This window comes from Phasianus colchicus, chromosome 3, assembly GCF_987193195.1.
Source record: "Phasianus colchicus chromosome 3, bPhaCol1.hap1.1, whole genome shotgun sequence".
In the NCBI taxonomy this organism is placed as follows: domain Eukaryota; kingdom Metazoa; phylum Chordata; class Aves; order Galliformes; family Phasianidae; genus Phasianus; species Phasianus colchicus.
This window is the reverse complement of record NC_143438.1, coordinates 77,103,943-77,121,980: the sequence shown is the minus strand read 5'-3', so window position 1 is coordinate 77,121,980 and position 18,038 is coordinate 77,103,943. Positions and strand designations below refer to the sequence as shown.

Here is an 18,038-nt window from a genome sequence, read left to right as displayed (position 1 = left end):
AAAAACCAAAAACTTTTGAGTAATAGAAGTTATTTGGAAACTATATGGAATATTGTGTTAGAAAAACAAAATTAAACCTTAGAAAAATCATATTTTATTCTGGAAGTGCATTACCATTAGCATTCCTGATATTAATTTTCTGATAACTTTGGGTTCTTGTAAATTACAGCATGATCTGTTTAGGAAAACAACTTTATGCTCATCTTCCTAAATGCATTGTGCTGTAACAGCTCCACAGTATCTTCACCAGTGGCTGTGCTTTCCTTCTCGTTTTCTGTGAAAGGGATGACAGGCACCCAAAGAAAGCTGTCTTCTTCTGGCTACAGCAGTTCAGTGCATGAAACCCACTGTTGTAAAATAATTGGGTTGCTTAGTCTGTAGGAAATTACCACATCTCCTTTGTGTAGTCTCGGGTATTTCAGCTGGCTGATACCGAAGGGAAGGAAGAAACTGAGTGTATGCAAGGCATTTATGTGTCCCTGTCACCTTCCTCTCTGATGTCAACAGAAGTTTTGTTGTGTTTTTTCTAGTCTCTAAGCAAAAGGTAAAAATAGTTTTCTAAGCATGCTTTTTAGATATTCATTTCCTGAGAAAATTATTTTCAAATCTAATTCTAATTCATTTGAAATTAAAATCTTACTTCATTTGAAAGTCAGATAATATTAACTTTGGGAGATAATCCTTAATTTTTTGTCTAACTTTCAGTTAAAAAGGAACCAAATTTAAATCTTAGTATCCCTGAGTGACTCTTAAGTATTTTGCAATGTGTATATTATGGTAAAATAGAGGTAACATGACCTTTCTATATGTATTATACATATTAAAATATAAGTAGTTAAAACTGAAGGAAATGAAGACTCTGCCTCTGTACAACAAAATACATTTTCAGACAAGAGAAACTAATGTCTGCAGTTGAAACACAGTATTAGAGAAATTCAGGCTGGGAAGAATGGATTTAATCTAAAGCCCCTTGAAATCAATGAGAGGCTTTGCTTTAACTCCTCTGGGATTTGGCTCAAACCCCAAATAATTACTCAAGCTGGACTTTGGCCACTGATGCTAACACCGTCTGCATACAGAAAAGTACTGTGAAATCTTTAATTAACACGAAGCATGAAGGCCTCACTTCTATGATTTATTTAAAACCTGACACCTTCGTGCAGTGTTCTGTGTGCCTTGCTGAGGGCCCCATCTCAGGGGAAGTGTCATCTTCTGCATCACCAGCACTGCCTTTCTTTTCCAAGTTCCAAAGTAGCCAATTTTCCAAATGAAGTTCACATGGAAGTACCTGAACCTAATTTTATTTTTGTTGATGGTGTTCAAAGAAAACAATAAGGACAACATATGTGTGGAAAGGGAAAAATAAGAGGATTTTGTTTGCATCTGTACCTAGAGAGTAGGATATTCTGATAATTCAAGTCTGGACTTCTCTCTTTTTTTTTTCTCTTTTTTTTTTTTTTTTTTTCCATTTTTGCCTTTTCACAAAACCACTGGGGCAAAACACTTAACATTTTTCTTCCTCAGTTTCTGCATCTGTTTGGTGATATAAATGACAAGTAATCTTGCAGAAATTCACGATGTTAAATATTGCTTTGAAGTGTTCAGAGGTGAGTTAGTATATCAAGCTGCAAAGCAAACTTTTTTATGGCCCAGATCATCCTACATGCTGTGCAAGACTTGCTCTTTTGCACATCATTATCATTAAGTGCCAGATCTACATTATGGACCACTTTATTGGGACTGAATAAGACACAATCCTTTTCCTACCTACAATTCAAATTTTCAAGCAAAAGAAATGAAAAAAAAATGTGTGTCTCACCAGACAGTGAGTGTGTCTGAAGGACCTAGATGTTGTTTCCTTATTGAAGGGATTAATGAAGTGCTGGCCTGAGCCATGCCAGCACTTATAGACATGTTTGACTTTAGGATTCTGAGTAGACTGATGGATTTCTATGGGAATACTGATGTGCTTAAAGTATGTGTTGTTGGAATGAAATCATATTTTACGGTATCGTGTGGGGTCAGACTACTTTTGTTTGTGAAAGTGAAGGGAGCACTCACATCTCCTTCTACAGGGAATCTCCTGGCTCTTTAAAACCGGGGTCCTCAAATGTTCCCTCCTGAGTTCTCATCCTAGACCGCATACACAGTTCACTCAGAAAGTAATGCTCCTATTTATTACCATGAAAACTACAACAGATACAAAGAGAACAATAACACTGTTTAATAGAGCAAATTCTCAGATGCAGTACACTCTTTTTCAATATGGTCACCATCCCTGGCTATTTATTTCAGCAGAGTGATTAATTTTTGCTAGACTCCATGCTGCACTTGTAAACAAATGCACCAACAGAGGTGACCCTCTGTCACCACTGCTGAAACACATCACCTACTGCCTCATTGTGCTCACATCCAGGATGTTTGGTCCTCATAAATGTTGAGCAAGTATCAGTGAATGTAAATGGCTGCAATTTTTTCCACATGCAGGAATTCAACTCCACACCTTTTCTCCACACACACTTCCACGTCACACTGCCCCTCTGCTGTCATCTTTCACATGGTAACAAAATGTAATGGGATATTGGCAGGAAGGTCCAACCTCTACTGCCATGGCACCAGATTTGCCTCTGATACTGTGGGCCAGTGTAATAAAATAGGAGACATTACTTTTGGGGCAGCTCTCATAAGTGATCTGTGATATGCAAGATCAAGATCTACACCAGTGTTCCAATATTAATTGTTTTCCTGTTCTGAGTCATAAAAAGAGTAAACATGACTCTAAATAACTGACTTCAGGAGCAGCCTTTTTTTAATTTTTTTCCCCTAGGCTGTGTCTAGCAACTTATATGTAGGTGTAAAACTCATGAAACCATTCTCTGCACCCAAAAAAAGCAAACTTAAGCAAACATCTCCCTTGCTACAAGCCCTGAGGCTGCTCAAAAGGCAGTGCATCATTGAGAAAAGGCATAGTCTCTCTCCTTCCAGATTTTGTACTGCTCTCTCAGGTCAAGTCTGTCTTGGATCACAGCACTGAACAAGCTTGTCCACCTCCACATGCTGTTGCTGGAGTGTTCTTTGACAACCTCCCAGACACAGCTTTATTCAGGCGCAACACCTGCAGCTGCACGGTCCTTTGCTCTCAGAAGGAATCTGCTGTGCTCATCTCTCTGTAGACAGGATGCTTTGTATAGCTATTTTCATCATGACTTATTTCTGCTGGTGCCTCCTCTGCCATCTGTCTGACAGTTTCATAATAGCTTTTTAATAGAATTTACTCAATTACTAAGGACCACAGTATAGTTATTACTGTGAACATTTAAAGTGAATACAATGTGCATGAGTCTCTTTCATACAAACACATTTAATATTACTGTTGTAACTTATATTACTGTATTTTTCTCTGCTTTGCAGTTTTACTTAAGAACGTGAAGAAGGAGGAAGAAAAGCCTTTCAGAGACTGTGCAGATGTATACCAATCTGGTTTTAACAAAAGCGGCGTCTACACTATTTATATTAACAATGTGTCAGATCCTAAAAAGGTAAAGCAAATATATGATCTATTTTCATTTTTGTTAATGGGAAGTTACCCTGACCTTAAAAGGAGCATTTGGAGCCTTTATGGAAGTTCTCATTCTTCAAACTATTGCACTGAAACAAATAAACCTGGTTATATTCAGACTTGAAAAAAATACAGTAGAATGAAGAAAATGATAAAGTGTATTGTTCCAGACATTCTTCTTTCTCACTGACAGAGAATCCCTCCTAAATTCCAACATGCGCTCAAGAGTTTACTCACTTCCTCTCAGTCAGCAAGGTCGGCTGAATCCCTCTATGACCACCAATAAGCCTGCAGTGAGGCATAGAAGATTATTATTTTCTATTATAAAATTTTTTTCTTCTGTTATATTATTTTCTTTCATAAAATGCTGTAATGAGGAAGCTGATGAGGAGATGATGTAGTAGCAGAGAAAGAAATACAATAATTAATGGATTTAAAAATAAAGATTTACAAAAATCATACTTTTCTTGTACAAAGCAAGGAAGAATGACTGCAGAGAACACATACTAAATATTAGCACTGATGATGAATCTTGTATTTTCTTGTCCTCCGAAAAGATCTTTGCGAGCTTTTTTGGATGAAAATGAAACATTAATATATAAAAGAAGCTTTTTCTAGAATGATTTTGGGGCTAAAGTGAGCCAGCTGAAGCTAGGAAGGTGAACAAATAGGCTAAGGATAATTTATACAGAGAGAAAGGCAGGCTTGTCCCTCTGACAGGGCACTACTGAGAGCAGCCCCACCATGGCTATGGGCTGGTTACTTGCCAGAGAAAAGTAGAGCGTCGTCCAGCAAATGGGTTGGACGGAAGGAAGGGAACTCTATCTTTCTGGTGTTTTTATTCTTACTGCAGTAAAATGGTGACCCTGCAAACAGAAGAACGCAGTACAAATATTACCAGTGTAACTCTCGGTAGGCACTTTACAATGATACTAAAATTTACTTCTAAAGTGAATTTGGCTTTGGACAGCCTTTGGAAGCCTCTGAATGTCAACTCGTTATGGTTTACTGAGGAATTAGTGTTCATTAAAGCATGATTACAATTGGAGTGGGAGAGTGCTTTGGGCAAAGGCCAGTAAAGCTCTGATGAATATGAATGGACATGATATGAAATGCAGAGACACCTTTAAGCTGAACAGGACAAGAACAAAAGCAGTTCCATAGAAGCTGTTCATCTCAAAACAGAGATGTTACACCAAAGTATTTGCATGAACAAGAATTGCATGCACAAGTTGGATTTACTTGGCCTTATTAAAATTCCAGAATCTGGATTGCAATGAAAAACAGTAGCTATCTGAAAGCACTGTAGCACTTATACTCCTGGTATATTTCCAGGAGCATCAGAGTACCTAAGCACACATCACTGGTGATACAAGTGCAGTAACACAATGGAAGCTACTCTGTGTTCATGCTTATATCACTGTTTGCAGACACTGTTGTCAATCAATACATGTAGCACAGTTCAGCTGGTACTTGTATTACTGCATTACTTTTTTTTTTTTTTTTTTTTTTTTTTTTTCCTGGAGGCTTCCTTTTTAGTTAGAATATGTGGGAATGTGTGTGTGTTGAGGGAGCTTCTACTTGTACCTGTTTCTGTCTTGCCCTAATGATAACACAGTAAGAGCTGATCCTAGGCATGTTCAAGTTAGTCGAGTGAGGAGTCTAATTGCTTTAACAGATGTTTTTTTCAGACATTCAGATTGTATCAACAGTCTGCAAAACAGTGCTGTGCAGAGATAGCTGAACCAACTCCAGCTGAGATAGCTTCAAAATCAGATCAGCGCATCACTGTGGCAGGACTAATTAGCCCAGAGACAGCACCATGCTGACACAGTTAGATTGCTCTGGGATCCATGCTAATATTCTGAATTCCATGGAGACGTACCCATTTGTTTAAAGCAGGCTCAGTTATCTGGATTATCACAACAGCAGTTCACAATTCCTACATTTCTGAAGTGGCCTAATATTGTTGCCTTCTGTAATACCTGCAGCCACTGGCAATTGCCTCATTTATGGCAATTTTATATTTTGGCATATGAAAATAGACATTTGTTACATGATGTATTTCCTTAGGGATACTTGCATCCTGACACTGAATAGCAAAAGCCCCTTCATCACCTATACAAATGTTACTGTCAGTTCTAATAATTTTGCTCTTCATACTTTCGTACATTGATAGAAAATTGTCCTTTATGCTTACAGCTCCATAACATTTACATGCCTCATTTTCATATGCTTAAAAAAACAGCTTGCAAATTTTCTTTCATGCCTCTAGCTTCAACTGTTCATTGGCTTAAAATGTTTTCCAGTCCTACATGAAAAATAAGTTATTCATTTCTGATGAAAAGGATCTAAATTATATTCCATATCTTTCAGAAGGGAAAAGGTTTGCCTTAAAATATTAAGCTAATTAATTGGCTTATTTAGGTGTGTGTGTGTGTGCGCACGCACGTGCAGTGCTTGATGGTGTTGATAACCAATTATCCCTCAGTCATAGTGACAGCAAAGGCAAGAGTCCACTCAGTGCTATACACAGGTGGGGGCAGCTACTGGGGAAAGAGAGGTTGATGAGGACAAAGGGGCAATGAGGGTAAGGTCATTGCTGTTACAGGAGGTGGAGGAAGCCAAGGGGACAGCTCTGAGTGCCTGCAGCATCTCCATATCCTACCATGCTTCACACTGCTTTAAGATCATCCAAAGTCATCACAAGGATGACTTCTATAAACTTCTGTGTACACTGCATTGAAAATGTCATGTTAAATGCTGGCGGGGTCTGCGTATCTGTGTGTTTACAACTCTGCAAAAACTCTGCACTACCATGAATTCTGTCTTCACCCTCTGCTCTGCTTTTTGCCTGTGGACTTTCTACCTGCTTCATATTGATGACCTCACTGAGTATATTTGCCAGAACTTTAACTCATTAACTATATGGATGCTGCATGCACTGTGAAGTCTGTGGTTCTTGCTAGTTACCTCCAGCCTTGGTTTCTGTATCAGAGAGATATTCCCTGAATCTCAAATGGCTTGTTTGATCTTGAGCTTGTTAATACAAATCTACAGAGTCGACTTGTGAAGTTATATTGTGGAAGTACTTAATGTACATTAGGAGGTAATCCCAACCATTTTCATTTATAGTAGAATTATTCTGACCTCTACATTATTATTATACATTTTTAATAATTTAATCCATAACTGTGAATTATATACAAATAATTCCATATATGCCTTTTGGGGGTCCTGGTGGACAAGAAGCTGGACATGACCCGGCAATTGGTGCTTGCAGCTCAGAAGGCCAACTGTGTTCTGGGCTGCATTAAAAAAGGGGTGGCCAGCAGGGAGAAGGAGGTGTTCGTCCCCCTCTACCCAGCTCTTGTGAAACCCCATTTGGAGTACTGTCCAGGCCTGGGGCTCCCAGTACAGGAAAGACGTGGAAGTCTTGGAGAGGGTCCAGAGGAGGGCCACTAGGATGATCAGAGGGCTGAGCACCTCTCCTGTGAAGAAAGGTTGAGAGAACTAGAATTGTTTAGCTTGGAAAAGAGAAGGATCCAAGAAGACCTCATTGTGGCCTTCCAGTACTTTAAGGGAATATATAAGCAGGAAGGGGAACGACTGTTTATGAGGATAGATAGTGATAAGACAAGGGGGAATAGTCTTAAACTGAGACAGGGGAGGTTTAGGTTAGACATTAGAAGGAAGTTTTTCACCCAGAGAGTGGTGACGCACTGGAATAGGTTGCCCAGGGAGGTTGTGGATGCCCCATCCCTGGAGGCATTCAAGGCCAGGCTGGATGTGGCTCTGGGCAGCCTGGTCTGGTGGTTGGTGACCCTGCACATAGAAGGGGGTTTGAAACTCAGTGATCATTGTGGTCCTTTTCAATTCAGGCCATTCTATGATTCTATGATTCTTTTAATAGCTTGAGTATTCTTATTCATGCCTTTAAGGAAGGCAGTAGTGAAACACTTTGGATAACCTTTTAATTTAAACCAGGTTCTTTTTGTTGATGATAAACTCAGAATGTAGAGATGTGTAAAAAATTCAAAGTAACTTCATCCTTTTCTTTATTTGGTAGAGGATTAAACATCAGAATGTGCTAAAAGTTGTTTAATGATTGAGTGCTCTGACACTGCCTGGGACAGAAGCCAGCCCAGGACATTTGTTGGCTAGAACACAGCACAGCAAACATCTATAAGGAGCTTTGCACCCCTGTTAGTGTGGCAGGTGTTTGTGTCTACCACCATAGAAAGTGCCAGACCACACAATGACAGCTGCTGTAAATCTTTCTTTCACTCTGCAGTTTTCCCGTTTAATCTGCTATATTATATAGAAAACATTCAAGTACTTTAATAGGCATTTTTTTATTCTAGAATAAAAAGACTTGCATTTGTGTGTGTGTGTGTGTGTGTGCGTCTTTAAAATGAGTAGTCTTAGTACAGTTGAGGATTTAATGCTTTAGAAATTGGCACAGATTCATGGGAGCTTTACATGACTTGTAAGGAAAGTGAATCCATCATTTAGAAATTCTCACTGTAAATCAGATTAAGAAATTAAATCTTGTAGATAAATGTTTTGACTCTCACCGTCTTCCTTGAACAAAGAATAGGGCCAAAATATTTGTAAAAATTTGTGGGTTTTCTTGTGGTTAACCTAAATGAAGTTCACATATTTGCACTGTTCAGTATTCTGTTTCCTTCCTGTACCTACACAGTATCTTCGCTTGTCATGCCTGGAGCAAATTAAAACAAAAGTTCTTGCACAGGATTACTGTGATAATGGTTATGAGAAGGAAAGATTTAAATTGTTTAGCCTGAGGATGGAATATTGTTCTTTATCAAATAAGAGATCTTATGAATTGGATATTAGCCTTTGATTTGGCAAAGCAGCATAAAGCTCTAAGTTACTCTCCAGTGCTGTCTTGTCGATGTGAATGCCAAAAGCTAAAACTGATAGGTGGCACCTCTTCCACCTTCTCACATATTAGAAGCTTTCTTAATAAACAAAATATAGCTATGAAAGCACACAGTCAAATGAAAATTAGGAAAGCTGCAGTGCCATTCTGGGGTGAACGAGTACTTGGGAATGAAAATCACGAAAATTTGCTTCAATTAGGAGCACTGAAAAACTTAGTCGGATCTTAAAATCGTTTCATACAATAATGAATGCTATCACCACATACCAAGAAAAGTGAATGTATAAGTAGTGTTTGTAATTTTTTTATAATGTATCCTCTATATTTTTTTTTTAATGTAGGGTAAGAAGAGTGACAAATGATTAAAAAAAAAAAAATCCATTTTAAATGGGTAATTTTCTAAATGAAAATGAGAGAATTACACTGAATATATATGGGGTCTGAGCATGACATCAAAGGCATAAAGCATGAATCCATAGGGAAACAGGCTTCCATAATTCCATTATTCACATTTTCCACCTCTAAAATGAGAGGATTCCAATGCAAGCATCTCTTCTTTTTTTTTGTTACTGCACAGGTCTTTTGCAATATGGAAATCAATGGAGGAGGATGGACAGTTATACAACACCGAGAAGATGGGAGTCTGGATTTCCAGAAAGGCTGGAAAGAATACAAAATGGTAAGGTAAAAGGTGTGGAATAGCTGTACATTCATAGGAAAAAGATTTTAAATACTATTTCCCATTGTCTTAAGCAGGTCTTATAATGGTGTGATGTCCAACAGCCCTTTATAAACTACCTTTTTCATGCATGTTACTATTTAAAGTCATAATATTCTTTTTTTTACTCAGCTGAGTATTATTTTGTATGAATTAGGGTTTCTGTCAGTTCAGTTACTGAGATTAAAATGAGATGTTGTCCAGGCATATATAGTAAAGAATGTAACTGTCTTGTCTGCCTCTCTGAAGTTTGGAATTGCTGTCACATTGATGGGTAATGAGGATGTGCTGATATTCCTAATATATGGATGCCTTCAACTAAGGGGAACTCCTTCAGAATTTGGAGCTTCTCAGATAGGAACGAAGAGTTTCACTGGGGTTTATCCCAAGTCACACAAGACCTCTGCCAATTAAGACAATGTACTGGAAATGTTGATACTTCAAATAGAATTAAAGGACAATAAATAACTTACCAAATTACAGATAACATTACATTAGCTGGTTATTTTCCCATTGCCATCTTAAAAAAAGAATTTACTCCAGTCTAAATAATTTCTGAGCTTCTACTCATTCCCGGATCAAACTTCTCCGTGGAGTTTCTTTCTTTGAATTCCTAAGAACTGGATTTCATTTCCGAGACATTCTCAGTGAAGTTTTCAGAACCGTATTACAAGCTTGGAAGAGGAAAATCTTTTTTCTAAAAGTTTTTGAAAGGTACCACATGGAACGAATATTTAAAATGCTAAAAAACATAAAGTAAGGTCCAGTCAGTAATAATTTAAATGCAGAAAAGTTCTGATGCAGAAATTAAAATTAAAATAAATAAGTAAATAAAAGGAATGTCAGATTATTTAACTAAAATATCATTTTGGATTCTAAGGATGCTTTGTTTTCAGTATTTTTATATAATGAGAAAATAGAAATTTTAGGGAAAAATTAACCATTTAGGTTCTTGACATCAGATCTTGTCTACAGTGGATTAAAAGATGATATAATCTGTCACTTAATATTTGTGAAATAATATTGAAATGACAGATATTTTTGAGTGAATTTTCAAAATTGAACAAAATTTTTTAGAAATCATAAAAATAGTAAATCAGGCAGTCTGGAGTTTTGATATAGCAGAAAATTTGAAAACTGTTTTACTCTATTTTGATATGAAGTCAAATAAAATACAAAACATCATTCTGGGGGGATGAACCAGAGATTTTAAGATTATACCATTCTTACTTATGAAGAAATTAGAATTTGTGCGTGCAATCTTACTTGTTCTTTACATATTTTTGTTTTAATTTATACACACCACATGAATTATAGAGATTTACTCTGGTATTTCCTCATTTGGTTTTTCATAGACCACTCTTTTTTTTTTTTTTTAATTTCCATTACAACAGTATAAACATTTTCAGGATTGGATTATGGGGGTTTTGACTAGTTCAAGCAACCTGAATTCATTTTCATTTTCTTTATGAAAATATAATCTACTAGAAGATGGCTCACATTTGTAGTATCTATCTCAGACTTAACTGATAAATATCCTATAAATGATGAATACAGTTGGTATATAGCTTTTTCTCTGCTTCCACAAAAGTTACTACCGAATGCCTCTAGCTGTGGTTATCTTACCCCACCAAATGTTGAACAATTGAAGATGGTAGAAGAGACTGGAGATTACTCTAATGTGAAAGAGTTTGAGTTTCAACATAATCACACTACTGACTTAATTACCTCATTTTTATTTTTTTTCAGTGAGGGTGTGCAGAGATTATTAGGTCACTTCACAGCTCCTTTTAACACATCTACTTATTTTTTTCTTCCAATGAAAACCAGGTGCTGTAGTAGGAGATGCAATAGTTCTTAAAATATGCTCAGACATATTTTCTAGATTTTCTAAGATTCTTCTTTTGCTTTTATCTCACTAGGGCATCTAATCTAACATATAAGCATTATCATGATGATGAAACAGCAATAATGAATCTCTGTGGATTCTTTTATCTTCAGTGCATTTGGTTCCTAACGGAAAAGAACCTCAAAAACACTGGAAAGATTTGTTACAAACAAATACTGAATGCCAGCTTTGATGTTAGGCTGAGAATCTCAGGTCACCAACTTGTAATACTTCTAGCACCTTCACAGATTTCTGGTTCTACTAGTTTTATGAGACCTTTGCATATTTTCTCTAACCCTACCTTGAGATCCTTATGACAAGTAGCTCTGAAATGATGGACATGGGATGTTCTCTGCAAAGGTGATTGACAACACTGCTGGTTACAGAAGTTACCCAGTTACCACTGACTAATCCTGCTGAAAAACCTTGAGATAATCACTGTCTTTGACTCAGTTTCACACTGGAGCCTCAAGGATTTATGGAATTCAGTTCCTGTTCAGTGTATTCTGCAAACATAAACACATGAAACATATCAATAGAGAGATAAAGCAGCCATAAATATTTCATAAGTAGGAAATGCACAACTCAATCTACACTTTAATCACCACAATGTTAGTGATAACAGTGCTACAAACTTCTCATTCTTTTAGCTCCATTTTCACTCATATCCAATCCCCATTGTGGAAAACAAAGTTAAACTTTCTTTGGTATCTAAAACAGTAGCTGACGAATAAAAGTCTTATTCAGATTTATTCTGTTATTTTTTATTGGCATAAATTCTTAACAGTTTATTTTTTTTTACATCAGTCATATGCTATGCAGTGTAATTTGTGCCTTTGCACTTAATAACTCATTTTTTTAATACAAATTCTTATAGATCGTATCAGTTTTATATATTCAGGTATATAAATTTGAAGAAATTCTGAGGAAGTCCTTTGAATTCAGTATCCTGTCCTTTTCTTATTAGTATTTACTGTATTTTCTCTTTCATATTTTGCAATGGATTTTTCACATTACTATTTGTATCTTATCAGAAATATTTAAAGATTAGTATCAGATAATTCCTTTAACAGCAGCTATGATCACCCTAAAGTGGTTTCTGCCGTTTTTCACATTTCCTTGTTTGAAGTGGGAATTAGAATTTTAACTTCTGGGTAGAGAATGTCTTTAAAAATAAATAAATAAATAAATAAATAGATAAATAAATAAATAAATGATAGCTTACTGGAGCAATTTTTCATCTGAGTGGAGTTTTCATCTGACTTCTGTTCTGAGCAGTCTTCAGATCAGGGTTCTCCTTCCTTCTTTGGCTTAATAAAACAGATCTGAAGAGAAGAACTGCTGGTTCCAATTAGATTGTCTGTCTAATCTATGCATCTTTCTACCTATCTTGTATCTGTCTATCTATCTGTCTAGTCGGAGGCATATCTTATAACTGCTGCAGGAACAAATTCAATTTTTTCCCCAACAGTATTGTGAAGAACTATACAAATTGCATTGCAGTGCAAGCATGATCCTTCCTGAAAGATGAAGGTTTTGAGAATCACAGGGTTGTAGAATCATTAAAGATGGAAAAGACTACTAAAATAATCAATTTCAACTGTCAGTCAACCACGACCATGCCCACTAACCCATGTCCCTCAGTGCCACATCACCATGTTTCTTGAACATCTCCAGAGACAGAGACTCCCCCACTTCCCTGTCAGTCTGTTCCAATGCTTGATGATTCATTCAGAGCAAGATTTTTTCCTAATATGCAAACTGAACCTCCCATTGCACAGCTTGAGTCCACTACCTCATTCTATTGCTAGTTACCTAGGAGAGTAGACCAACCCCCACCTCACCACAGCTTCCTTTCAGGTAGATGTGGAGAGCTATAGGGTCTCCCCTGAGGCTTCACTTCTTCAGAACAAGAATGGACCTGGAAGAAAGAAAAAAAATAGAGAATACACATCCTCAGAAAAGACAGAAGGCATGCTGCTTCTTTACTGGAAAAAAAAAACCAAGATGAGTCAAGTGGTATTTGTTACATGGATAAGCTCATGAAAGAGGAATGCAAGGGGATAAGAAGACACTATTAAGACACAAATAATTTCATAAAACATAGACACAAATACATAATACATTTCTTACAAATAATACATTTCAAAGATGTGAGTTATAAATTGTCTGCATCTGAAAAAAAATCATTACTTCAAGCGAGTGTATATATGAAAGAAACAAATTACTTCTATATGATGTACTTCTATATGATGTAGAAGTAATTTATTTCTTTCAAACAGTTACCAAGTAATTTGGATACAAGGAAATGATTTTTAGTGACAGGAATGTGTATTAAGATATCCTGTGAGTAACATCTTTCACAGAGACTCACTCATCTCTGATAAAGAATTGCCTATCACTGTACTTTATTAAAAAATCACTTCTGACTGAAACTGCTACTCAGTTAATTGTAATAATAATTGACAGTTTCATCAGTGTTACAAAATGAGCAATCATATTCTCTTCTTCTTCCAAGGTTTAGCATGTACAGTAGAGGCTAGTTCTTGAAACTATTTAGTTCTGACCAAGGGTGGTCAGAACTGTGTATACTTCTATCACAGGATCTAAAGGATCAAGAATGAAATCATTTTTGCTTCAGAGAGCTTTGGATCACCAGACTAGTGAATGGAAATGCTATTACACAAGAAATCGTCTTTATTTTTTGGAATATTTCCTGATGAAAAAAATAACATAGTATTGAGCAATTGCGTTTTAACTATGCTATACTGAACATAGTCTTTAATGCTTATTGAAGAAACTCTCTAAGCAAAAGGTGGGCATGCTATTTTACAAGATCCAGCAGATATTTTAAGAGGTTTTGTTTATTTTTTAATAAGGGAGAGAGATCCTTAGGTACCTGCTCTGCTATCCTCCAAATGAACGTTGTGTGCTCTCATCACAGAACAGTTTTCTTTTGAGGGATATATGTCTGCCTGATCTGTTCCATTTGGGACTCACTGAAGCAGCCCTTCACCTTGGAATTTATGTCAAATCAGTGTTATAATTATCTGACTCTGGTGTTAATCTTCTACTCTCATTCAATTTTTAGTATCCCAGTGAAGCCCAAGTAAAACAGAGAAGAGTAACCTGTAAGCCAAGAAAGAGAGGAAGAGAGAGAGTGGAAGAAAATTAAGTCCTACCTCCAAAATTCTTTCTTTTTGCCCAAAGGGAAACAAAATTACCTTTATCTTTTTAAGGACATGAATATTTACCTCTAATCTATACAAATTATTTATTTGAAAATAACAAAATACAAACTTCTCTTACACTTCTGATTTGTCTTAGCATACAAAATCAAGCTTTCTTTTCTTTCAAATAAACTCCTCTCCTTTGAATACACATAGTAAGAGCCACAGTAAGTATCTGTATATTCCCAGGATCCATTTTTGCTAGCGTGCAGGCACTTTGGGAAAGGGGTTCTCCACCTAGTCTGCCTTGTTAGGAAATACCTAATTTTAGTTGAAGAGTCAAGACATGAGATCGAGATCCAGGCAAGAGGAAAAATCACTGGCTATTGTATGTAGATAACTGGAGAAAAATGAGTAGTATGGGACTCATTGCCAGACCAGAGGTACCATTTAAGTGAAGTTTGTACTTCAAAACTGGGCTCTGATGTTGGGATTTTTCCTCATGAGGAAATCTGCTTCTACTGATGCTCTGTATGTCAAGAAAGGACAAAGTCAATAATTTCTTTGTCTACTGATACATTTGGATTAGAAGGAACAAGAATGGCTGCAGAACTTGAACAAGATTGCGGGAAATACTTCAAGTGGGGAATGTACATACATTTAGTTCCGTATTTAGTTTGAAAGTAACTTTTCATTTAACCTTTGGAGAAGGTACCTTTGAGTTTCACCCAAACATATTTTTGAGACATTGCACAAAGTATCTGTTTGTATTTAATAAAAATAACTATGAATATTTATTATTATTTTAATGTATTTTTAAAGTTAACATTATTGAACACATTGGTTATTTCAGAAAAGTTTAAGCTGTTTCTATAGGCCATATGTTTATTTTAAAATAAATATACAGTGAATAATCTGATGTGATGGAAATGAAAAATTGTTCCGAACTTTTAAGAAATTATCTTCTTAAACAAACTCAATGCCACATCCTCAGCTAAGGCAAAATGAGCTGAATATTCTTTATGGCTTCTGGGAAGACACTTCTGTTGTAAAACACTGAATTATTATCTGCCTTATTCAGTGAATTGTCTGACAGGAGATGAACCCATAGAATATATTGACTGTGTCTGGTTTCAATTTTATTTTGTCTATAAAAAGTCAAAGCTTCCTACGAACATTATCAGACAAAATAAATAAAGTAACAGAGATAATTTTTTAATAAACTTGGAGTAACATGATTTAAGCAGAATACCCCCACAGCATTTGCCAAACCTAATAAAAGTCTTCTGCACCCTACTTATTATTTTTGAATAAGTATCAACTTCTTAAATTCTTCAGGTCATTTTTCAAATCAGTATTGAATTAAATTTCTTTGTGCTCATGACTGCTTTTTGTCTTTGTTAATCATTATGCAATTGCAAATGAGGTGATGTAGAACCTGGAAGTCATCTAGAGTAATTATAAAATATGCTTTTATTGTCTTTGATTCTATGTGTAATGCATATAAAAGGACAACACATTCCTTTTTTTTTAATATATATATACAACCATTGGACACTGTGTCAAAACATACACAATTCTATGATATAGCTGTAGGCATAAAGAACCAAAAAACTCCTTTGCTTCATTCTAGTACATATATGCTTCATCCTAGTACATATACATATTGCTCTGAAAATAACTTGTGTTATCATGTCTTCAAGAACCATTCTAAATGCAGTGCAAAACACCACAGGATTATTCCTTGATAACAAGACTACTAGCTGACTGTGAATAAGCATCTTTTTTTCCTAACTTCAGGTGAAATTTGGCCAAAATACAATCATAATGCAGTTTTCAACATCTGCAAAAATATATTTCCAGTTTGTGAAAAATGAAATGAAACATGAAAATAATTTACGCTAAATAAGTGCAAAGATTTGTTTATCCCGCCTGTGGCTAGTGTTGAGCAGTTAAGAAAATGTATGAGGGAATGCAAGCATTTTCTCAATTTCTATAGAGTGCTAATGAGAAAAAGGTAGAAGAGTTCTGAAAACTTTTGGAAATTTCTGAATTTTTCCCGTTACGATAACCACTGTTTTGGGAAATTGAAGTGCCCGGTTTACCAGTTATCCCAAAACCTTATGCAAATTTCAAGGGAAAAGTGCAGTGTTTTGCAGTAAAATTTAAAGTTTAAACAATTAACCACTGTACTTGGAAACATGTAATGGACGAAATATAAAAAGTTAATGACAAAATTATCTCTCTTAGTCACTTTAAATGCAGTTTTGGAACAGTACTGAAACCCCATTGGGTTTCAGAGGGAATTATAATTAAATACAAACACATTCATGAAGTACAGATGTTTCTTCTACTAGACCGATGGCTGAGGATGACTTGGAACACCTCTTGTACTTCATTGTTTTTAAGTGCAAACTTTTAAGATGGAGCAGTCATCTGAATATAAAAAAAAAAAACAAACAAGAATGTTGACAGAGTCAATAGGTGAAGGAAAACAAATACATTTAATAACAGTTTTGGGTCTGAAATAAACAACTTTTTCCCATACAAGTTGATAAACATGCTTTATAGGCAAGGCTGAAATCATCTTATCACTTGGCACAGAGTTAAACAGCAGTATGTGCATAACTTTTCTGTTAGCTAAAATGCTTGACTCTCATTACTGAACAATTACTGAATTGACTTGTGTACAGCAAACCTAATGAGGGTTTTTTTTGTAGAATTTTGTCTCATATTGAAGTCCCCTCTCATTATTAAAAATCTCCCTGAATTTCTACCAAGTATTTTCTAAGATTTGCTGTGGCAATAGCTTGAGTTCCCTTCTAATCTCCATCAAATCTCTCCCAGATGTCTAAGGATCCCTCAGAGGCAATATGTGTTGAATATCTGCTTTTGGCTGGTTGATTTGCTCCTGCTGATAGGCAGCTGGAAAACTGCTGCATCTCCCTGGGCCTGCCCATCCCAGGCAGCTCTTTCTCCTGAAACTTTGTTGAACTTCATGTTTGTGAGATGTATATCCCATTCTCAAAACTGTTCCGAAGGCAATTCACAAAAATAGCATACAGGTGTGCTAACCGAAGAAGAAAAGATTTTGTATTTGAAGATAAAATTCAGAACTGTACTTGAGGGCTAAAGGCACTGAGGTATAATCAAAAGAGCATTGTATGATCTTTTTTTTTTTGCTATCATTTTCTCTACCAGCTTCACAGCTAAACGCAAACTAAAAGTTAATTCATACTAAATCAGACCAGTGTCTGATTTAGATCTAAGAAAGCTCTGATTACCTGTTTATTTGTTTGTTTTCCAACCATAATTAGTGCTTAATAAAATACAATACCTATCCTAAGGAGCATTCATTTCTTCAGAGGTATTTTTTGTGTTCTGCTTACTTCTTTGTTTTTATTTCATAGCAGCAGTTTAATTTAAAAGGAGTGCCTCATGATAAAGAGAGGATAATAAAAAATACATGTGTATTTTTTTCGAATTAGGGCATGTCAAGAGATTTATTTGAGTATATAGTAACAAAAAAGCCATTAATTGTAAATGGAAATCGGTTTTGAGAATGGTGTTCTCCAATTAAAAAAAAATATTAGTTGAGAAATTCAGCAGTACATATGAAACACAAATCATTTTTAGCCTACTCATTTCTAATCTGATTTTCAATAAAGTAGCTCTTTCTAATGTAGCTAATGCAGAGACTTTCCCCATAACATTTTTTTTTTTTCATTTTTATATTCCTTCCGTTCTCTTTTGCTTCAACTTTGTTTCCGGTGGTCAGGAGAGCAAACCACTTAGTG

At 35.8% G+C, this 18,038-nt stretch overlaps 1 protein-coding gene across 1 annotated transcript in view; it reads left to right on the top strand.

The window, feature by feature from the left end:
• Positions 1-18,038, top strand: part of ANGPT1 (angiopoietin 1) — a 160,580-nt gene that overhangs the window by 102,611 nt on the left and 39,931 nt on the right. The window contains exons 5-6 of the mRNA XM_031591130.2: positions 3,412-3,539; positions 9,043-9,144. Coding sequence (XP_031446990.2) covers positions 3,412-3,539; positions 9,043-9,144 — 230 coding nt within the window. The remainder of the gene's footprint in view (positions 1-3,411; positions 3,540-9,042; positions 9,145-18,038) is intronic.